Source organism: Branchiostoma floridae, chromosome 13, assembly GCF_000003815.2.
Source record: "Branchiostoma floridae strain S238N-H82 chromosome 13, Bfl_VNyyK, whole genome shotgun sequence".
NCBI lineage: Eukaryota > Metazoa > Chordata > Leptocardii > Amphioxiformes > Branchiostomatidae > Branchiostoma > Branchiostoma floridae.
In genome coordinates this window covers 12,176,154-12,200,105 of record NC_049991.1, presented here as the reverse complement: position 1 = coordinate 12,200,105, position 23,952 = coordinate 12,176,154, and the positions used below count along the sequence as shown (strand labels likewise).

The following is a 23,952-nucleotide window of genomic DNA, read 5'->3' as shown; positions in this document are numbered from 1 at the left end:
TGAGTCAATTCAACATGACATTCGTACAAATTGCAATCCAATCTACGGTACTATGCCAATGGGCAGGGATTTACTCCTACCAGTTCGGTGAATCAAGATCTGCCATTGGTTATTGAGAAAATAAGAATGAAACTGGCAGCTCATTATATCAGACATCCAGACACCATTGCCTGAGTTGGTACTCTGGGATCCAACAAAAGGGAAAAAGAAGCCGAGGGAGACCAAAACTCACCTTCATTGAGATCTGATACCAACTTAACCGAAGTGAAGGAAATCAAGATGGAGAATATGGTGAGATGGAGTCTGGTTCTAGCGGGAGCTCGGCCAAAGTAAAAGTAAAGTAAGCAGTCTAGTGAAAGGTTAGTGACGGTAGTACATGCAGTACGGGGCTGATTGCATGACATTCCATGACCTATGGTCCGTTTCAGGCGTGTAACTGAAATGTCAGGAGAAAAAGTGTAATTGTTTAACGCTGGGGGAAAGCTATACCGGTACATTTCCCTTAGTACCCATGCTGATACTAGCGGTTTGAAATTTGATGATAACAATATCGCTCATATCTTGCTGTTTTGTATGCAGAGGTGCTTTGTGCTGTATACTAAATTAGCTGGCAGCACAGACAACGATCTACCATGCCAGATCCCTGCAATTAATCGCGCTTGCTTCTTTTAACTGAAGATCCGAAGGAATCAAAAGATTAGCATTCTATATGGCACCTGCGGGCATAAGATATAACGCCCCAGTTGACCTAGCTATCAAGACTGCTATCTTCCCGATTTTACGCTTATGTTCTCATCAACAGTTGACGGTTTGCCTATAGCAAAGGCATCCAAATCGGCAGATGTTCAGTATCCCTTCACACAAATAATGTCTTTAACCTTTCAAGTTTATGAAGTTTATAAGTGTGTTGCATAAAGTTCTGTACTTTCCCAGACCCACTTATCACTAATGAAAATATCGCTATCTGCAAACACCTCTCGGCTCAAGGCTTCTTCCATTTGCAGCTGAGTCAAATACGTGACTAAAATGAGAAAGTATCTGGCTTTATCAGACGTGGCTCAAGGCATGGAAAGAAGAGCTAACGTTTCACCTGCAAGTTCAAACCAGCTTTACAAAACCAATCTTTATTCATGCTCACATCTATATGCCATATAGGCTTTAAGTATGGCTCGTGCAACCATCGGAAGTTTTATGCTAAATACGTTTTTCTTGCGGCCATATTTGGTATAGCCTTCATGTATTCTTAATACGACTTGCGACTTGATGTACAGGTATCGAGGTCCAAATGGGTCCAGCTAGAGAAAGTAATATTCACTTGACGACTGATCGAGGCAAGACCCATTCGAGTGGAAATACGGTGACAGTATTAGCTATTTTCCGCTTTCAAAGTGGCTGTTGTGCTGAAAGGCGCCCTCAAAAGAGTTTTCTATGTACTGACGAAATGTAAAATGTCACCATTATTCATGGACTAACCATGAAATGGATGCTGATGGACATGACACTATAATACTATCATCAATCGTTTACAAAGCCCATGTGTGATTTCACAAGTAGTGCCTTATTGTATTTCATCCATGCATGTATGTATCTAGCGGACGTCCGTCACGTCTAGAGCACCGTTTGGTTCTGATATTATGAATAGGACGTCGTTGGGGTGCGCTGCTTCCAACCAAATCTGACAGCAACGCCTGTGGCGTTATGGGTGCGAGGGCTCACCACAGCCCCAGAGAATGTCATCAACACAATATTTTGAACTGACAGGCCACAGGGAGGGGGTCTCAATTATCTAAATGTCAAGAAGAAACCTTTTGAACAAGGCGGAACCTTCTCAACAACACAGATGCCCATTACTTTTCCTCAATTGCCTCATGAAATTCAAACGTTACACCTGTTTCGTAACGGATGGCAGCAGAGGTCATCTGCAGAGCCACTGGAGAATTTGGCTCGTAGCTAACGCAAACACCCCAGGATCATCCATCTTGCCTATCTCAACTTACCATGCATACAAGCCTTCAAGCAACAAACACTTTTAGGTGAACACCGGAAAGGGCTAAATGGGAAGTGTAGAATTTCAGAAAATGTTACAAAAGTCCACGGCAGTCCCAGAAGGTTGCCCCTTCTAAAAGCAGGTTTCTGCCTTTACAGAACATTGCTCTCGAAAGTCATAACGTATGATATACACAAACTTTGTAGTCTCCTTACAGGTAGCAAGGGCTTCCGATACATATGCATTCACTGGCATGATCCAGGTAGCAAAAGTGGCATATTGTTCACCGGATATCCGTTAAGAAGAAAAATGGCGGTAGTCACAAAGAGGGCAATGGTTATACGTATATACGTCTCTACGAAGATTGATGATACAGCTTATTCAGCAGTATTTTAATGCCTTAATTACTTTTTAACTAGAAAATTTTCTTGGAAATGCAAGTATCAAGCATCTTAATGTCGCCTTATACCAATTTACATTTTGGAATCCGTTTAATTAGAATCATAATACATAACGTATGCAATTGTAAGATGACAAGGCTGTACGTTAATCAAGGGAGTCCGCGTTCATGTCATGATGGCAACGACCTTACGAACGGCGCCACAGTCTTTTGGTTTGTCTGGGGTAAGTTTGCCTCGCAAGTTTATCTCAAACTGGCTAATTAGTGATAGGAACAATTGATGAGTGACTATTCCGCAATATGTGGTTTATTTGGCGTAGTCGGGCGTTTTGTTAATAACGGACGACGGAAAGAGTTTCCATAAATCATGTACCGTATCGAAACAAAATATAAGAAGGAAATCATTTTCTGTCGTCACGGCGCGTCACGGGAAATCAAGCACACAGTGGGACGGGCGGCTCATCAGAGATATATGAGACTTTACATAACCTGTTTTCAAGGCTCGTTAGTGTCAACAGGAGTTTAACAGGACGTTAACTTTTTATTCTGAAGCTTGTATGGCAGGGCACAGAATAGTGCAGTTTTGTTGCATTTGTATAATAAAGGAAATAAACCATCTCTTAAAATATCTAACATTCAGTGAACAAATCTGGTGAGCATTGGAACGTTTTTCAACACAAATGCTACTTTAAAAGTGAACTCTCTCCATATGTGTGCTCTCAGTGTTTCCATTTACTGTTCCATTATCGACCACGCTCGTGGGCGTTGGTTGCCTAAAGGCCATCTAAATGGCGCAGTCTGTAGCGAACACTGCAAACACCAAAAGAACGGCCACTACAGAAGAAAGATATTACATTCCGTACGAATCAAGTCCACAGTTTTTGTATTGTGTATTTTGCATTATACAGTGATTTCCTCTCATGTGGGCGAGATTTCTGACCACCGCAACCTCATTAGTCACGTCTGTACCTATCAGGTCAGACAAACTCTTCATCTACGGGTCTTTAGCTGACGGACGTCGGCTATAGCTACTCCACCTTGGCTCGAGATCACACTTTGCTTAGCTAAAGGAAGACAGATCACAAGTTGAATCTTCTCAACACTTCATGATTATTACTGGGACGCAGGGCATAGAGATCACATACGATACTGGTGCCTTATGCAGAGAGAAACAGAGGATCACAGAGGGGAAGAGGCCACATGGCCGCATATGTCCAAAGAGTCTATTGTAGTCGACAGGAACAGATGATTTATGAGGCAGGTGATGCTTTGCTCCGGAGCTGTCAATGAAAGGGCACTGCTCCCGGCTAGTAATGGCTATGCCTTCATCTTCATCAGGGGACCCCCAGGGGACGGGGTCGTGTGGTCCACTGATAGCAGTGTTCTAACAACCTTCAGGACAAATAGCCGTCTGGCAGTTGATTAGAAATCCATAGTCTAAGAAGACTGTAATCTCCCTGGCTGCTACCTCCATCCAGGAACCTTTATCTCGCCATTGTTATTCTCTTGGCGGAATGGACAACCCATTACAGTATTTGACATACATTCCAGCATCTAAGACTGCATCAGTTTCTATCAAGTCTGTATTCTCAGGAAGTACGGGACATAAGAACCAAAGCCATAATTCGAAGCCATTCGTAACTTGATGCTTATCATGTCTAGATTGTTTCTCTTTTGCCAGAAAACAAGATGTTTGCAATTAGCAAAGTTCAAAAGGTTATTTGGCTCGTCCACTAGAGACTTGTGTAATAGATTATTTGAACGACTATCAACTTAGCAGGCAAATGCGTACACAGTTGCTGGCCAGGCCTAGGAGTGAGTAATGACCGTTAAGAACGGCTGGTCACAGCTGACACACTTGAAACGGCAAGGTTCGAGATGGTGTCATTTTGGGACACAGTAGGCTATAAAAGCCACGTAGCACCAAGGAGACTTTATCGAGCTTGATAAAAGCTCCTTGGTAGCACTAAATCACAGATATACGAACTTTCTGCAGAAATACAGAACTTATTCAATGACAGTTGAAGGAGTGTGTCTTCTTCGACGTATCACTGAAAAAGTTGTTTGACTACTTTATACCTTATGTTTGGCGATGTCTGGTATTTCCTTTAGTCAACTTTGCAACATACAAACTTTGTTTCACTCCCGAAGAGCATCTCTGGTGTTTATCGCATTTCACGCTATATAACTGTTATAAGTTTAAAACTAAGTTTGTCCCTGTAGACTAATTAAGGTTAACAATAGGTTAATGGAAATGCCGCCCATCTGTGAACAGCCATTAGCAGCACTCATGCTGTCATGTTCGATCGCTCTATAGGCTGGATTGCCATATTCAATTGGACATGAGCTTGGATTGGCATCACGGTGCGCGCCAGTGCCTGCATATGGCCCCAATTATTAACATCATGGTATCCAGTCGTATTTCTGCCGAGTACTGTAAATGCATTAAAGTTCGCGGGAATTTCGCGGTAGCGGGAAAAAGGACTTTTCGCGGTGGATTAAAGTTCGCGGTAACACCATAGACTGCAGTCTAATACCATGATAGAAAAATGTTCGCGGTGGTTTTAAGTTCGCGGTGAAGTGGTCACCGCGAAAACCGCGAACATTAATCCAACGCGAACATTTCTGCATTTACAGTATCTCTTGCCCTCTCCGCAAATTGTAAAAATCGTTGTGTGACTAATGTTCTTTTATCGCCCACACAATGCGAAGACGCAGTTTGTCCGCAAGGGTCATTTTTCGTCCTTAGTTTAAGGTCGCCTGTTTACATTTTACCTTCATCAAAAAAGGAGTCAGTGAAAGATGGCGTGAGCTGAAACCAATGATTAAACAGAACCTAGAAGCCTTCCCGGCTGCTATAGCTCTGCAGCTTCTTCATAAACAATTGAATCGCCTTTCCACCATAGCTCCCAACCCCAATGCTGTGTGGGTGGTAAAAACCCGTTAGCCTCAGTGAGATGGCGCCGCTGTTTATCCTGAGCCACCCCCATTTATTTTAGAGAAGGCGGTCTTAGAGCAGAAGAATCAATCCATAACATGGACAGGTGGAATATGTTTTTACATAAAGACAAATGCTCTCTTAAACATGTTGTTAAGACAAGAGAAATATTGTATATCATGCTACACAAATCTATACAGCAAACCGTCACTGATGACCAAACGGTCTTTTTGTAGAGGTTCGTTCTAGGAAACTAGTGAAGTAGCCGCTATCTCAGTGTGGAGTCACTTTTTCCCGCTTTCGGGTTTCGGATTTATCAAGACAGGGCTCCTGCAATGCGTCATCAGTATCGTCACGTTTTGGTCACATTCGTACTGATTCTCCCCTCTCTGCGCCTATGTTCGCCACACTGATTGAAGAAATGCCAAAAAGCAGTTACTCAAGCAACTAGATATGATATTGAAAACGGTAAGACGTTTCAGATAGCACCCATTATCTTTCGTCAGTGACACTGAAATGATCTGGGAGAAACTAGTATTTCAAACCCTAACTATGAATGCAAAAGAGCTGAAGACAATTTTGAGTGTTCAATTGAAGACTTTTTTTTGCAAAACGGCTGGACGTCGATTGTGAGCGAAATTATTGGGAGCTCCATGATTGTATTTCACCACAGCAGAGCCAGGCTGAAACTGCAGTGATAGTCTTTCATTCTGAACGCTAGCTAGGGATGTTTATGGCAGGTCATCAAAAGAAGAAACATAAGCCGGTTCTCTTATTGTAACACCGACATCAGGCTGGACGTGTGGGAAAATTACCCGTCAGAACGATCTGGAAACCACCGAAAAACACCAGTGTAACAGCGTACGTCCATCTAAAACACCTGTTACCTTTCCAATCACTTCAATTTCCACAACGGTGGTATGGGGATGTGTTCAGGTGTTCATCGTGTGACTTATAACGTCGAAAATGCATATGTCATCCAAGGACAAACTCGACAGACTCATGGCATTGCAAACAAGTTTAGACAGGGGCGATGATAGAAGACCCACACCTGTGATTCATCTTGGGAAGACATAGGTGGGATGATTAGGTTTGAGATACCGTCATGAGATGGAGCTACAGACGGACGGGTACAGTATAAGTTCTCTCACCATCACTGTGACAACCATCTCCATGCCCAATTAAAATCTATCAAGAACACAAGGTAGTGCGCTTTGAGAAAGAATGTATTAGTAAGATGCACCTCTCTCTTGGGAGGAAAACACAAAAATACCGTTGCTTTTGGAACATAGCGACCATAGACATGTTATTAACCAGACGGGAACGTTCATAGTGAGGCTGATCTCATTGTATGGGAAATCATCGGGTGGAGATCGGTTACAATGCTATTGTAATCAATAGGTCTCACAGTAGAAAGCAATATGTCGAACTAACGAATTACCTTCATAAAGATCAGGAACGTATTGGCCATAATACATTATCGACCATTGCCATATGTGTTAAAGATCGATTTTATGATACTCACCAGACAGCTTTTGTAATCAACTGGCCTTACAGTAGAAAGCAATATGTCGAACTACCGAATTACCTTCATAAAGATCAGTAAGGTACCGGCCTTTTTATATAATCGGCCATTGCTATATGTATCAATACTACGATTCTATTTTACTCACAAGACAGCTTTATGCCTGGTGTGAAGCCGGATTCAGGTCGTCCTGGCCATGGACAGCTGTCTGTCCGCTCCCGGGCCCATCGCTGAACCGTGCGGGCACCCCAGCTAGTTCCAGCGGCTCGTTGTAGACGTGCTCTGCCGCCCACACGCTTACGTATGTGCGGAAAGATGATGAAAATGCCCGTCTGATCACGTGATCACCAGCCAAACGCAATCACTGTATAGAGAGAACAGATTGATATCATTCGGAGCCACTGTTCCAAAGAATCGCATGTCAAACGTAAAATAGAAAACCTCTAATTTCAAAGTCTATGCCAAAAAGACATCGTCGAACGGTTGGATCTGTCCTTGAGGCATGGGCATTTGTGGAACAGGGTTCCGATGGAACAAATAGGGGCACCACAAAGGGCAGCTTGCTCAACCAATTAAAGAGTATTTATGGGTCGTTACTGCCCTTCAAGGCCACGTATTGATCCTCATCTCCGCTGAGCACTCTATGACGTGGGGACGTGACGTATGTATACGCCGTCGGTAAGCCGGCTTTTAATATATACAAATCAAGAATTTAGCTCGGCCGAGTTGTTGGCGAGCTCCAAATTGGCATTTTCGGCCGGAGTATGACCGGCGTTGGGGCGATTATGCGGGCCTCGGGCGATTTCTAGCAGCTCGGCCGGCGTTTGTGGGGCACTTGCAGCTGCGCTTAATTTCAGCGAGGCCTCGGCGGGGAGTGTTGAGCTCGGAGAGCTCGTCAATGGGTTGCCTGTAGCTCGACCGGAGCTTGTCCGCGCAATGGCAAAGACTTAGCCAATACTCGTGCGGCAATCCGACGGTTTTATAAATTTAGATCTCTTTTTTCGGTCGGAGTTTGCCGGAACTCTTCGGCCTCGCGCGAAACTCGTTCGGGCTTCCTACGATATTTCGTCCGACTTTTAACATGTTGGGCGTGCTTTTGGCGAGCGTCGTCCTGGTGTCGTTGGGAGCTTGGGAGGGCTCCAGCAGAATTTTAACTGTCATCTAATCAATTTGACACCTGTGTTGAACACGTGCCATTCTTTTGGCCTTTCATCTTTAGTAGACAGTTTGGTCCGTAATATGAGATAATAAAGACTACTGTATGAACTTTTCTAAGAATGCTACGTGCCTTTTATAATGAAAGGCAATTGGATACCAAGACAGTACTTCTATTCCTCTTCATTTTTTTTTTTTGCTATAGGTTTGGATGTATGAGATCGTATACTCATGTATGGCTTACGGCTGTAAGCCGGCTTTACAATTCATGCGAAATTCATCAAAATCTTTCCCCTTTACAAATGAACGGAGCTCGTCCGACGTCCGTCCAACACAATTGATTATAATATGTTGATGCGATTGTTCCATGTCTTGAAAATCTAATCGTTTCCAGGTCTCATCAAGACCTACCAAATATCAATACATACCATTCTGGCGTTCTTGAGTTATGCTGGTCTTCTACATACAAACATACATACATACAAACATACATACATACATACAAACATACATACATACATACATACAAACATACAAACGCTACCCAAAATATAACCTTCTTGGCGAAGGTAATGATTAGTTATGATGTGATACTGATAATGGACAAGTAATCAAGGCAATGAAAACCTCAGCGGCTCCCTGGTAGCCACTTTTTGACGGCTATAGTTTATGATATGTATTCCAGTGCCGTTTCGCCACGACCTTCAGTGTGGCACATGGAGCATCATTTGTGACTCTTATCGGCTCGTACCAAATATTAATGACGCGTTTCAAATATCAGTAACCCTGAGGTACTCTGTATTCCCCTCCGTGTCAGGGGTACCACCTCCCAACGATGTAGAAGGCAGAAGGTGACCTTAGATATATGCCCAACTTCAAAGTCACCTATCTGTGCGCAGTTGATGAATAGGCTAGGGATGCATTAGTTTTGCTGAACAATACTCTACTAACGATATAAATCAAAGGCAATGACTTTAGTCTCGCGGATTTTGGATCACTCCTTTTGCACAGCTCAAATTGTGCCTATATTGACGTCATACATATAACGTTAGTCACACGGACTGGCAACACAAACTAAGTATTCTCGAGTAATCAAAAGGCATAGAAAATGTGGAATACGGTGCATGGGGAATATGGTAATAGATAGCCTGCCTACAGAAACACGGATGGCCCATTTCCCCGAAAAGCCAAACGAGAAGCTATTCTAGTTGCCCAGGTGGACTTTTATGAGTCGGACTTGACATTCCGGTCATTTATCATACCCCCTTTTGCTATTCCAAAGTCGTTACAAGACGTGCCTTCAAGACAATGCAAATACTCTACCAACATATTCTGCTTTATTTAGATGTTTCTTCGGGTGGAAAATAACGACTACTCGTCAAGGATATCCGCTGAAACATTTGTGATCATGACATATAAAGTTCATACCTGTAAGGCATAATGTAAATGCACATAGTAGAAAGGGCATGGAATGTGAAATGGAATAGAAATTGACTTTGTAATGTTATAGTTCCTAACACCACATATCCCTCTATTCCATAGCCCTTTGCATTAATAATGTCGAGTTTTACAACGCAGAAGGCATATTGACTTGAACATTAGAACTTAATAGTTACGATTGATCAACTTGTACAATGATTCTAGTGTATTATGATGGAGATGTTCGTAAGAAATGAAGTCCCTGTTCCCCACACTGTAAGTATATATGCAAATGCATGAATTAAATCATATTCACATTTCTACTGACCTGTTTGAGAACTTTTGCATTTTTCTAGATACACTGTTTCATAATCCATATGCATATATCCGTGGATCAAATCAATGCTAGCCGCAACATACTCAATCCGTGACTGCACTAAACAATAGAACGGAGAAATCTGGCCCCGGGCTTTGTGCAATCTGTCAAACGTTAACTGAACCATTGGGAAGTAAAAGACGCAAGTACGGACACCACAGATTGCTCCGTCAGTGCACAGGACTCAGTTACTCTTACAACTGTCAGCTTCTATTGTTTGCACGATAAAATACAAAGGAAGATTGTCATCTTTACGATTTGCGGGGGATTTTGCACACTCCACTGTCGACAGTCGTTAAATTGTGAAACCCATTTCGAAAACGTTTTACAAAGGTTACATGTATGTCAAAGGATTTTAGCTGTTTAGCATGTCTGGATGCCTTAAGTCTACGACTGTAAGTCATGTGTCATTGCAATGAATTATATACGGTGGTTCATTTTTACACCACTCTGTAAACGTTAACTGTAACTATAAACGTAAACGACAGAGGGAAAGTCGTAAAATACGGCCATGAAACGACGGTTAGATACATAAAAAATAACGATTACGTAAAGTACGGCTTTCCTATCAGCTGTTATCACAGAGTCGTCGAAAGTAGCAGGTTATATATTTGCTTTTATGATGCTTTTAAGTCATCCGTAGCTTTCATGTTATTTTAATTAGACGCAGGTGTTAAAGTTCAAAGACCTCGTACTGCCATTTCGATTATTGGCAACAGTCTCGGAAAGAAACTTGTGAAAACTTCATCTAAGAGTTGGACATACCAAGTCGTCGAAGGCTTTGGTTTGTTGATTGAATGATGTAATAAGGTTTTGTTGGCGCCATAGCCGCAGTAGTGGCATTAGACTTGGTTATTGAAAAACAACGCATTCGAGACCTGCCGGCAGACACAGGGATGAATTGTGAGACGCGATGACGAGCTATCAGCTACATTTGCTGCTACTAACACACATTAATGTAGAACTGTCTTATAGAAGATGCTTCGAGTCGTGTATGATTTCTAATTTACCTGATCTGTATATTGACCGACTGCTTAAATACGAGGAATGCATTCACGTTTGGTTACCTATGCGCATGTTAGGTAGCCTACGGGTTTTATGTAGACATATGGATGACGGACACTAGCATTATTGGATAATGACCTCACTGTGTCACATACATCTTCAACGGAATACACAATCCCTAAGGTAAAACCATGGACTGACGTCATGGCGGACATACAATGAGCAAACTAGAGTAACCCTGAGTCATTACTCAGATGTATCCATACTTTCAGTAATTATACGCTACTATCTCCAGGCAGATCTATCGGTGGCATAGGGAGTCTAGCTGGCTAAGGCCTACGTCACATTTCCAAACATGGGCCCGGCCCTGCAGCTATCGGAAGCGAAAAGAATGATATAAAAGACATCAAAATACACAAAATGTCAAAATATGATTCATTGGCAAGATTTGTGTATATTTATAGGTATACATTTTCATTTTTCGTTTCTTAAAACATCCCGACCGGGCCCCGGTTTGGAAATGTGACCTAAGCCTTAGGAGTGTTCTGAGCACCCTGTGGCTAAACTCCAGCTAGACCCTAAGCCCACATGGCCGGCCATCTCATCTCCTCTGAACCTTCTCAAGACCATGGTTACGACTTAGTCTTGAGCAAGGTCGTCTGTGTTTGGGAGTTGGTCGGCGAGCTCGAGGTTGCCTGGTGGTGTTTACGACTAATGATTTGAAACAAAAAGTCGGGAAAGCCACATCCTGCTGGAATGGTATCAGAAGAGAAAACTGGTGCTAGAATAGAATGGACTATTATAATCTTGTACCGACATTGGTTGGGGAGTGGTCGAAAGCAAAGTTGTTGCATGGTCCTAAATGTGTGGCAATCGGACAATTTTCCAACCAGTTACCGAAGGTGAATAGCCTCGAAATCTTGACATTGATTGAAACGTCAGCTTTCTTCGAACGTAAGTTGTTCACTAGAATCAGGGACGTGATGACGACTTTCATGTCTGGGAAGGGCTGATATGAGGAGAATTCGTCAGCTAAAATACAGACGGCAGGGAAGGGTGAGAGAAAGAAGAGACAGGCAGGTTGGAGTAGTTCATGTTTGATTTGCACAAACCCTGTGTTCTTACGTCCGAGTAGCGCAAGTGCACCTAACTTCGGCGACAATTTTGGTCCAGGTGAGTAGAAATTTTAGAATAGTCGAAACACTTGGGGGATATTTTGGCCTCAATTTTCACACAATGCCAACATCAAATACACATAACTAAATCAGTATTGGGAGGAGCTGTTGTTCACATCCAATATAATCTTGTGACCTTGTTGAGGATAGCAAGCAAATGTCACGTCACCGGCCGGTACCTTAATTTGGAGAAAAGACGCTCACTTTGACCTTCAGAATACACAGACTGATGTGATGGGGCTTGATGATGAAGAAAGATGCTACTTTTGACCCTGCTTCAATGATGCGTTTTGACTTTTATTTATCCTGACATGGCTTAACACTTTTCATTATCCTCTGTTGCGGTTATATGTAGCAGTTAACTTTTATCGGTAGAAGTTGATTCCCTGTAATACTATGTGATGCGAATCGGATCCTACTTCTTCATCTAAAGGTCTACCGGGTTGCTTCTCATCTGCTGAATTTCCGGAACCTCATGCACTCCCTATTGATTTCCCGTAATAACCGTTATTCCAGGAATCCAACTCAGGGGCTGTTTGGTTCCTCTTTACCATTTTTCAGGAATCAGTCTTACAATTACTGTAGTGTAGTGTAGTGTAGTGTAGTGTACAGTCATACTGGCGCTAATGGTCTGGTGAGCCTTTGAGATGCTGACGCCATGACGTTTTCCCTGTAGTGAACCAACAGCAAGCGTCTGCAAATAGCAAAGTTAACTTCCACGCACAAACCAAACGTCAGATATTGCTTTCAAACTTCGGCCAAAGTACGACTTTAATTCCGATCTTTCTGGAGCGCTACCGTAACAGGGCCACAAAAGGTTTTGTGTGGAGAACAAAAACCACGCCGAGAGGATATAACAAGTCCATATTCGGAGATTTTTATGGGAACTTTGCCAACTTCAGAGACACCAGTCCGAGATTTTGATCTCCTTTGTCTGCAGACACTGTTGCTGACAACAACGAACAGACACAACCGAGGGGATTGAAAGTCTAATTTAAGCACCCGCCATGGATGGAACATAATAGAAAAGGCTGAAAACCAATTTCCTTGCTGTTGTTGTCACGTACGTGCAGCAAATATGTAACAATTTGATTCTACTTTCACTTGGGTACCCTTGAAATGTATTCGTGTGTTATCCTTTCTCGTCGAGGCCCAGGGGCAGGCCCATCTTGTTAGCAACACCACGAGTATACAGGCACAGCATGGAAGACACTCAACTGCGCCCAAGGTTATGTTGTGTGACTTGATAATTGACCAAAGAAATTTCCCTTCTTTCAACTTGCATTGGTAGTCATACATGAAAACTGCTTTGCGGCACTACACATGGAAATATAAGGTTTATTCATGTATCAAAGCAACAGATCGGCCTGTACTGCAATATCCGGTCAATGACACAGCGTGATAACTTCTTGCATTTTCAATTTACTATTCGTTTTTACCAAGGACATTATATTGGTTTTGCTACCGTTACCGTAGCGAACAAATCAGACCGTCTGTCAGGATTATCAAATTTAACGTGCTTATCAAAGGCTACCACGCCTCATCGATCTGCCAATTTGTATTGCATGAAAAATAGAAACAAGCGGCAATTTTCCGCCAGCGCCAGAAAACCAATGGACATAGACCGTGATGTATTTTCTATCGGGGGAAGCAAAGCTTAGATACTACCAGGCAGTGGTTGTATAAAGCACCGCATGTAGAGAAATTATTGCTCGTTTACTTGTCACAAAGCAACTTAAGTACATCTCAGTGCCAACTACAATATCGGTACTACTATTTATTGGCATGGTGCAAAGTCATTCCTGTGTTATTGACACCAGCAAGATACGGTTTGACTTATTGTCGAAGTCGTATGGTGTGGTATATGGAATGTCATGTATTAACTTGGTTCAACGATCCTGACCCTGGATGGACTTTGTCCAAAGTGACAAAAGGGTGACAAAACGTCTTGTGAAAGCAGATGACTTGCTTCGGCTCCTTTCATATACATCTGTCTGCTATTGAGATAGAAGAAAAAATCACCTTTCAGAAGAAGAGCAACAACCACAAAGTCCCTAGGAGATGAAAGTATCCATGTCTTCAAGGAGGGGTATGCATCATTGAAGTGAGGTGACCTCTCATGGATGGAAAGCTGTATCATGGAAGCCTCCCTCCCAGCCTCTTTCAAGACTTTATAATCTCGTGAATCATGTACACGAGATTATACGCATGTGAATCATGTACGGTCGGCTGCCGGTGATGGCATGACACAGCCTGCGGTGCTGATTGACATTGAGGCATGAAGCGGTCAATGACCTGAACAGGCTACTTCAAATCTTTACACACGGCATTGGTGACAGTGGAAGATAGTTAATAATTAAACGCCTTCCGGCGTAGTTTTGACCTCACTCTATACCTAAACACCATGTGACTGGTTTGACCTCATATCTCTATCCCTATCAAAAACAGTTATGCACATTGAGGTTCACTAGTCAGCACCTATATATAGTAGACTTTAACTAAAATCTCTCTACGCCTTCAGCAGTGTTCCTCTTCAAGTCTGATATTGGATTGACCTAGGTTAATACGATGGTTAAACGACTGATCATAGGTAGGTGTTATAGACTACAGTCACACGTAGGGTATCTGTGGATTCAGACTGTGGTTAGGGGGCTTTCTGACGTGTGATTGTGAGACGTCAAATTTGCATTTCAGCCGAAACGTGTTTTTTTTAGAGAAAATTTTGCACAGCTTGAATGAGAACTTATCGGGTACTTAATTAATCTTTTAGTTATCCCGGTGTATCATGTCAATCACCTCTCTCGTCTGCATTTTCTGGATATTTTTATCTTCACTATAGCGGTTTGCTTGCTGGCGATGTCCTCAGCGTTGTTGATGCCACCAAAGATGCCGGTATTGGCTGGAGACAGACAGCCTCCCCTACCCTGTTGTGTACCTCAGCAATGGGAGGGCTTACAACACATGATCATGGGGCAAGTGATTTCAGGACAACCGAGTACGTATTCACAATGCATTTGACAAATATCTACACTAGCAAGCAGTCGTTCCAGATGCAGTTGTTCACAAATAGTGTACTTTGTTAGATCATTTGAAATGTTTTATTCGCAGACCTGGTGAATGTGACTTATCGCCAGTCCTACGACTTCAGCAATAAGAAACTCGCCCTTGAACTTCTGGGCTCGCCACGGACTAAGGTCATCCAGGACTACAACAAGGTAAGCATCTCATTCATTACCACAGAATACCGGATCTCCCAACCCACGTACGGATGTGGTGGAACAATTTGTATCGGCAATAACATTGACCTGTCTGACCTCATCGTGCTATCTGTATGGACTTAAACTGCCTCATTTTGCTGCTATCGTCATTCATGTATCTGGCTTATTGGCCTCAGATGTTTGAAACAGCAATCTCAGATGTCTAGAGCAGAAATCATGCATAGCCAGAACGTCGGAGACCCAACGGTCCATAACGAAACAAAGAAGATAAAAGTAATGAAAGCAAAAAGCATAAAAAAAGCCCGGGCATGTAAGTTTACTTTCGAAATGACCTTTCCGTTTAGATGATGCAGTATGTCATCTCGGGTCAGAACTGCAGCGCTACAAAGATCATCGGGGACATGTTTCACTGCATTCCAGGTAAGTGCCAGCAAACCTGTCAACGGTAAAACTGAAAGAAAAATCTGACCATCGACCCTTCATTGACATTGGCATACGAAACTCTCGATAACTTTAGATAACTAACTGTTGGTTAGACATTAGTCACACTCTAATATACTGAATTCATTATCACAGATTAATTCCTTGTACTTACTACAGTAATTTATCTATTCCATCTCAAGACAACTACTGGTTGCCTCATCTACGTATTGATTTCCAAGAAGTGTATACAGGACAATACATCTTACTTTCAGTGTATTGGTGGCAGCTGTGAACAAATAATATTTGATTCATCAAATCATATCATATCAAAACTGTTGTCCGTAACTCAACGTCTTAGCGGTTCCAAGATCGATCAAAATCAATAAAGGTCAAGAGGTGGTCAGGCATACCAGGAAGATTTACCGGTGGGATAAGACAGTATCAAAGCTGACCAAGGAGTGTCCGTGGTCAGCTTTGATACTATCTTAGGCCACTGGGAAGTTTGTCTGTAGATTAACAGAACGATACGCACAACGGTGAACATTCTAGTAGTACCACGAATAATGTACATCTGCATGTATTCTCCTGCAGCAAGTGCTACCCATCTCCAGACGTTTTACTTCGGCGGGATGCAGGGGCTGCTGATGGACGCGTGGCAGGTCACGGCTCCTGGCCTCGGCGGTGACCTTGTCGTCGATGTCACCCACGACGGGTGCATCCCAGTCGCAGAGGTCATCACCAATAAGGAGGGTAAGTGGCCAAGGTCTGGCAGTAATGTTTATGCCGACCCGACCAAAAAGTAACGATTTCCTATTTGAAACCAAGTCATGTAAATTCACTCTTTACCTGCATGTATGCAGGTATGGTTTTGATGCTGGTGGGAACTTTTTGGTAGCCGGGGATGTAGGGCGCTGTATCTCGTGAACGGATGGTGCGAGCACGACGATTTTTGGTACGTGGGTTGGGGATGGTAGCCTGACACTCAGGTGTGATTTTGGGCCTCCTGGCGCTTGACCTTGACATTGAAGGTGGCATTTTTTGTGTTTTTGGGGCACTTTTGGCGCTGTGTGTCCGGAACGATACGCGCGATTGCGACGATTTTTGGTGCATGGGTGGGGGGTTGTTGCCTGTTGCCTAGGATTGACTTTGGGCCTTGTCGCGTTTGAACTTGACCCGGCAGGTCGAATTTTGTGTCCGGGAGGGGTGTTTCCGGAGTTATATCTTCTGAACGGCTGGTGCTGGCGCGATGATATTTGGCACATGTGTCGGCGGTGGCTGAATAATGCTCAATTTTGATTTTGGCGCCCTTGGTGCTTGAACTTGACATTTTAGGTTACCTTTTGTGCGGGCACGGGGCGTGCGCTGTATCTCCGGAACGCAAGGTGCCATTGTGTTGCCATTTGGTACGTGAGTTGTTTGTGGTGTCCTGGTGGTCAGGTTTGATTTTGGGCCTCCTAGTGCTTGAACTTGATACTGTATAGGTTGACCCTGTTTTAGTGTGGTTGGGGCATCCTCCCAATATCTGCTTGGTTTTAAAAACAGATTATGGTTGGGTGTAGAACCATCATCTGGCCTGGGCCACCTTCAATGTATCAGGTTACTTAGTGGCACTGACAGTTTGCCAGATGACGGGAGTGTACAAGAATATATATCTGTTGGTCAGGTATAATTGAAGTTTGCTTATTACTCTTTGTGGTGTTTCTAGAGCTGTATAGTACTGAGTTTTAAGTTCCGGTACAAGTTCCTTTACCCTGTTGGCAATCATGGTTGAACTTGAACTTAAACAGAAGAAGATGCAATTTTCTAATGTGGAGGAGAACTGTATAGAGTGTGGGCATAAGAGAAAGGTATGTGTATGATTTGTCCTGTGTTTCTTTTTGTTTCTTTGGTAATGCCATTTCCATACTGTATACAGGTAATTTGTTGTTTTGGGCTAGTCATATTCGCTTGGTTTTTGGGCCTGCTTAATCTATGGTACAGGCAGGGTTAAGTGGTGGAGGCTTAGCTTTGTTCTGTTTTAAATTCAGTATCGTTGGTTGCATTTTGTCGCGGCAAATATATGATGAAATTCCCCTTCTAAGCAACTGCTCATTGGTTTGCGGGGATGTTTGCTGGGTGTTTGCTCTGACTACAACAGCTTCTGAACTTTTCAAAGCTTCCATTGCCAGTAGTCTGTGTAACACAAACTCCGCTGTCCAGGGCTGTAACTGGCCCCTCCCCGCGGGCCGGCGGATGTTTGGCGGGCTGCTATAAGCGAGATTTAATCAGGCTACATTGCCAGCAGCTTGCCATCTATAAATGGGATTGACAAGGACATTTTTCATAGTAAATTATGCTGTTAAATTTGGCTTAGATACTACAGGAGATTTAGGTTTGGGTTGGATGGATTGAATGAAAATATCATACCACCCTGGGGACTAACTGTTGCTGCTGCATGGGGGCTACCACTATTCATATTGTCTAATGTCTATGGAACTACAGATAAAAGTATCATTGGTCAAATTATGCAAGTAACATTCCGATGTCAAGTGAATAACACCCCAGAAATAAATCTTTAATGAATATCATTGGAAGAACACAAACCAAGGAGACTTAGCAGCTGCATTAGGTCAGTACATTGAAATAGGAAGATATTAGTATATCATGTGACAGAGTAACTACATGTGCATGGGCCATCTGAGACAAAAAAAGGTAGCGTCTCAACAACTTCAAAGTACTGTGGTTGGTTACATACTTAAGAAATCCAAAATAAGTAATGTTCATCCATGTCCAAACTTACAAATTCAGAAAATGGAATTTCAGAGTCAGACTTTTGCATGGTGCACAACCAACACGGTAAAAAGCTCATTTTTCCAACCACGTACCACAGACAAAAAGGCAAAAATACCCAATAGGTCTACAGAAACCCAATACATTTCATGCAGGCCTGAGGTCTACGAACTCTTGTTAATACTTAAACTACCACAGTTCAGCCCAATAAAATGCTCTCAGTGCCAGGTTATGACCACTGACCTCTGAAAAGAAACCCTCGAATAAGGTCGACGCCCCTTACTTTCGGGTTTGCGGTTACTTTGCCCTATCCCGGTTATAACCTGGCACGGCAAACAGGATATGCCGAAAATACCAGGGCTTGGCAGTATGAACGTTAGTATGAGTCAATATGAACGTTGCAACCACAATGTTAGTATCAATTCAAATTAGTGTAGAAAGTTTACCTTTGGTTCCGATAGACGGTCTGCTGGTAGAAATGGGTTTTGTAGTAAATTGTAGGTTTATTCGTATTGTCGTATCCTATTTTGTTTTAGCTCAGAGCATGACTGTGCTGACCTACGCTGACATCACGATGGGCATCAGGGACCCTCAGGTGTTCAACGTGCCGAGTCCCCCATGCCCTGCTAACAATAACCAGACTGGTAAGAACCTTTTTGTATGTTAACCTTCGCCGAAGGAACATATATTGCCTTTGATCCGTTTCTTCTTCTTCTTCTTCTTCTTCCCCTCAAAAAAAATGAGGTTTATGACCTGGACCGGACGGCTTTCACCATGGTTACTGGATAAGTAACAGATACTCTGTGGTGTTCTATTGTATTATGACCACCACATATATGAATATGATTGAGTAAGAATTAACAACAGTTTGTTAGAGTAGGTCATGAAGTAAAAATTATGTATTTGTTTGCATAGGTTACCTTTCAATTCAATTCATACTCAATACTTGCAATTCGATCGCTATACTAAAGTTTGTACTTCTGTTTGTTTCAGTGCTTTATATCTTCTAACGTGCGCATTATGTTTAGTCACTATGCAATGTTTTAAGCTTGAAAATGTTTTTGTTTTTTTTTTTCGTTTCAGACGGAGCATTGAATGCACGCTTCTGGCTCTCTGGACTTTGAAGGCTGGCTTGATGGATAGATGGAAAGATGAATCGATGAAATGGACAACCGACGATATCACTAATGAAGCCCTCAATGGAAGATTTGACTTGAACTCAATCTGAAACTATATACATAGTTTAAGATATAATTTTAAACATATGTCAATCCATAATACTCCTGTACTGCATCAGCGCTGACGGCACTCCGTGTGTCTCCCCTCCATCTAGAAGTGTCTGCGGACGACCCCGACTTTACCAGGCAATAACAACCATAAACGAGTCAAGTGTGCCGGGAATAAAGAGCCTAGTTACTGCAACATCGTCTTCAACTTTCTAATTTCCTCAGAGTCATATCAGTGGAGCCCAGGGGCTTAAGTATGATTGACCATCGCCAAATAGCAGCTACCCTAGGCTAGGAAATGAATATAATTTTGGAAACGGCCAGACGTCTAGGTTGCATCCGCTATCTTTCGACACCGACGAAAGATATTGAATGTTATCTGAAACTTCTGCACGTTTTCAACATCATATCCAGTTGCTTGAGTAACTACTATTTGACATATCTTACGTCCTGGGTGTCTAACATTCATCGACGCACGATCATTGTTGGTTGTTATAGGATGTACGAAGGTAAATTCAACGTGATTGACCAAGACCTAACCGGTATTACTAGTGATTCCCCGTTGCACCTCATACTTCAAAGTGTTAAGACATATTTCACAGCTGTGGATTAACCTGACACTTAATCAACATAACAGCAATATCAGTCGTTCTGCATTATTGAAGTAAACCGTTCTTTGTTCATAAAAAGATAAGTGGCTCTCCTTCCAAAGTTAAAGTTTATTCATTCTTACATGGTCCACACCTCCGGTGTTGTAGAGTTTATTAGAAGATAACGCATAACTCGACATGATTTAAAAAAGCACAAAGCTACCTTATTGTCTCTCGTCGTCTTGCCATATCCATTAGTCAATTTCTTCAAATGATATTACCGTCCGGGGAGAAAAGAAGCAGACGCAAACGAATTTCGCAAAGATGTGTTAAATATCGTTTGATCCTTGCTCAGATGACCAAAGGTCCTCTCTTAATACCACACGTCACACATGTGGATTAATCATTACACTCTGTACACATTACCGTAACAGAAACACCTTGTGACATATGACTTCACTACACCGTGATAGTCACACACGAAAAGGCCAGCAAAACAACTAAAACACGCTGCTGCGGTCGCTTACGCGCTCGGACAGCTCTGGCCTCGCTTTTCAAAATGACGTTCAAACTACTGACGACAGGTAAGCACAGTTGGGCTAAGCCAGAGGGCAGACAATGTCTAGATGTGTGTCCAATATAAGGTTTCTTGTGTTTATGTTTAGTCTCATGGAACATAAGGAAGCTAAGATTACAATGTGATTTGTTTATCTGCATGCCAGTTTTTATCCTGGGATTGTGTTCGGCTCTCCACACCCATTGTACGGCCGCAGTCCCAAGCGAGGACACACGTGTACAGCCCCCAGTACCCGCGCCGTGCTGTGTACCCAAACAGTGGGAGGGTGACATCCACATGATCCAGGGCTACGTCAGGTCAGGCAAGCCAGGTAAAGTTTTGTGTTCTAAAGTTGTGTCTATCCTTCTTGTTAAATGCACTCTTACTTTATGTCGCGGTCTAATACGGCAGTATGATGCACACGCCCTTCGTGAAGCATGTTTCTCAATGAGTGTCAGATTTTTGCTTTCCAGTCCATAAATCCCGAGAACCAATTGTATCATTTGTTTCACTGCGTTGAAACTGTTGTTATGAAAGGATTGCAGAATGTGACGACAAGAGAGTCCTATGATTTCACACGAAAGATGATCGCAGTGGAAGTGCGCGGGATAGCGACTCCTACTAAGGTCATCATGGACTACAACAAGGTGCGACAGCTCACCTGCCTTGGCTCTGTTACACAGTTCTGTAAGAAATGGGTTTTCAATAGAATTTCCATTAAAACCGCGTATTATACCGAGACATACACTGTAATCTTTGGACAACACACTACTGCAGGTCCGTTGTGTTGATCATATCGTCAGAAGAAAAATTGTTCACATGCGATTGACTGGCATTAAGCAATGCCTGATAATTGTCACCCTCTGTAGTTTACTGTTTCTATCAGGCAATTCTGTTAAACGATCTTATTGTAATGGTAGTACTTTAACAATTTCAATAGGCGAGCAACCACCTGGACATTTATTTAGATTGGGACATCCATCCGGTTGACACGTGCTATTGATGTTTGTTGACTAGATGGAGCAGTACACCATTACAGGAACGACTTGCACGGTCGGCAGAATGATGAACACGGGCATGCTTAACTGTCTGCCAAGTAAGTCTGTAACTTTCTACATTAAATACAATTAGAACGGCATGGAAATTGCTGACGGCGCCGACGTATCTATTGCCACCGTTGGTCCCGACTAGACGGTCGTCTGCACCTCAAAGGCATCATTAACCCTTACTGCTCTGGGTCTTATCAAATCTGCTTTATAGACGTTCTCTTTGAGTAATACATCGAGATGAAATGAAGCACGTGATTAAGGGGACAAAGAGCCGTAGAGGATCAAGGCTGTGGAAAGTTTTCTCCAACCACATCAGATGAATGTAGAATGTAGACGTAATCCTGCTTCTTGCTTAAGAAAGCAACGGTTTTAGGAAGAGGTTTCGTCGAAAGTAGTATCTACTGATGTCACAAACAGCCCGGTCGGGCCCCAGTTTGGAAATGTGACGTTAGTCTTAAGGGGTTTTTATATCCGACTAGACCCATAGTTGTGAATTGCCTAAAGCAGTGAAACAACTAGTTAGCCTGGAGGGGACCGGCAGTCCCAGCGTTTAAACTCTGGACAGACTCGTAGTCAGGTTATTACTATCAACTCACGTTTACCCTGACTAAAATCGCGTTCCTAACGGCCGGTCCTACAATTGCCGCCGCTCTAGGAGGGGAAGGGTCATTAAGAGATTGTGTATTAATAAAAGACAGGCTATCAACTCACTCAAACAATGCGGTGTCTCTACCTAGTGAACTCAACCTACATGGGTTCGTCCCGCTTTGGTGGGATGGAGGGTTTGCTCGTGGACTCGTGGTCTATAGTTGACCCTATCCTCGGTGGCACTGGAGTCATAGACATAACTAGAGATGGGTGCATCTTGGTGGACGAGGTACGGATCAGTCCACCTGGCTCACAAGGTAACGGAACTGTTAGTGGATATCTGCTGTACATCATTTAAAGATATTTGTTGTAAATTTGTATGCTATATCATTGCATGGTAATGCTTACTTTGTAGACCTAAGCTAAGATAAGGTATCACTCTTAACTACGATCATTTGACCATAATAGTCAACGCACTCGTCAGTTAAATTCAATGGTTACAATCAGACATCAAGCCATCCTTTGGGATCAGGAGACAAGAGTGTGCTTAAGTAAGCCTAATGTCTTCTAACGTTTCCCTTTACTCCCATCACATGTGCTTATCAGAGCCCAGCCTGATCACTCTTGGCGTAACTGACGTCACGCTTGGCATCAAGGACCCTAAAGTGTTCGACGTTCCCAGACCACCGTGCCCACCCAACCCTGGGAACGAGAAGGTGACGCTCTCTTCTTTCTTTCTTTCGATGACCAAACGTAAAATGTGAGGTACATTTTCTCAGTCCGTTTCTTCGGTACCAGCTACATTTAAACATGTAGGTTTTTCTGCATGTAGATTTTGATGGCTATGAATGATAGTTGTACTTCTTCGAGTATCTTAAATGGGCTGTAAATGTCATTTTTTCAGCTGAAACCAGTCCGAAGATCTGGAACGTTCCTCTTCACAGGACTGTAAACACAACACTGTTGGTCGAAGGGTAAAGGGGGTCAGATGCGAGGACGTCCGCGAGCTTCTCAATCGGTACTATCAGAATGCTCCAACACGTTCCACTAATGGAGTTTGTTAAACGTCTGTAATTGCTTCTTTGTTGTTGACGCAAATGCAGAAGGCAATTTTTGAGCAGGAGGTCGTCGAGAATACAGTGTAATGTGCTAAATCCACTTTGCCTTAAAAAATAGACTGGGAAGAACGGCATGATTCTTCAACGACTTTTCAATGTTTCAAGAACAGTGACCGTAACAAAATCAAAGTTTGGCAATTGCATGCTACCGTTTGTCGTTCATACCATTGCTTTGCTTCCAGTATTACAATTTGGGGGTACTGTTTTCACAGCAGTCTTCTTACTCAGTCGCGTTACAGAACATATAAATGAGCTATACAACAGCAACGGTCAAAGTCTGAAGAGATTGGCAAGGTATCTATCTATGACAGTGTACAGAGGACAGGCATAACCCACCTATTGCCCTCATTACACAAGACCCCAAATGGAAGTAAACGTATAGAAAATGGAGCCACAGGAAAACAATACTTTGTCTCCGAGGAAAGGATAGGACAC

General features: G+C 42.8%; 3 protein-coding genes across 3 annotated transcripts in view; 2 read left to right on the top strand and 1 right to left on the bottom strand.

Moving 5' to 3' along the window:
• LOC118429277 (melanin-concentrating hormone receptor 1-like) overlaps positions 1–23,952 on the bottom strand; it is a 47,298-nt gene that overhangs the window by 22,167 nt on the left and 1,179 nt on the right. The window contains exon 2 of the mRNA XM_035839757.1: positions 6,999–7,214. The gene's annotated coding sequence lies outside the window, so the exon portion shown is untranslated. The remainder of the gene's footprint in view (positions 1–6,998; positions 7,215–23,952) is intronic.
• On the top strand, positions 14,387–20,433 carry LOC118429279 (mammalian ependymin-related protein 1-like). Its single transcript, XM_035839760.1, has 7 exons — positions 14,387–14,570; positions 14,820–14,975; positions 15,089–15,195; positions 15,543–15,618; positions 16,213–16,371; positions 18,927–19,034; positions 19,474–20,433. The coding sequence occupies exons 1-7, from the start codon at positions 14,549–14,551 to the stop codon at positions 19,512–19,514; spliced, it is 669 nt and encodes a 222-aa protein (XP_035695653.1). The 5' UTR covers positions 14,387–14,548; the 3' UTR covers positions 19,515–20,433.
• Positions 20,636–23,882, top strand: LOC118429278 (ependymin-related protein 1-like). Its single transcript, XM_035839759.1, has 7 exons — positions 20,636–20,790; positions 20,929–21,093; positions 21,300–21,409; positions 21,780–21,858; positions 22,549–22,716; positions 23,006–23,115; positions 23,304–23,882. The coding sequence occupies exons 1-7, from the start codon at positions 20,766–20,768 to the stop codon at positions 23,349–23,351; spliced, it is 705 nt and encodes a 234-aa protein (XP_035695652.1). The 5' UTR covers positions 20,636–20,765; the 3' UTR covers positions 23,352–23,882.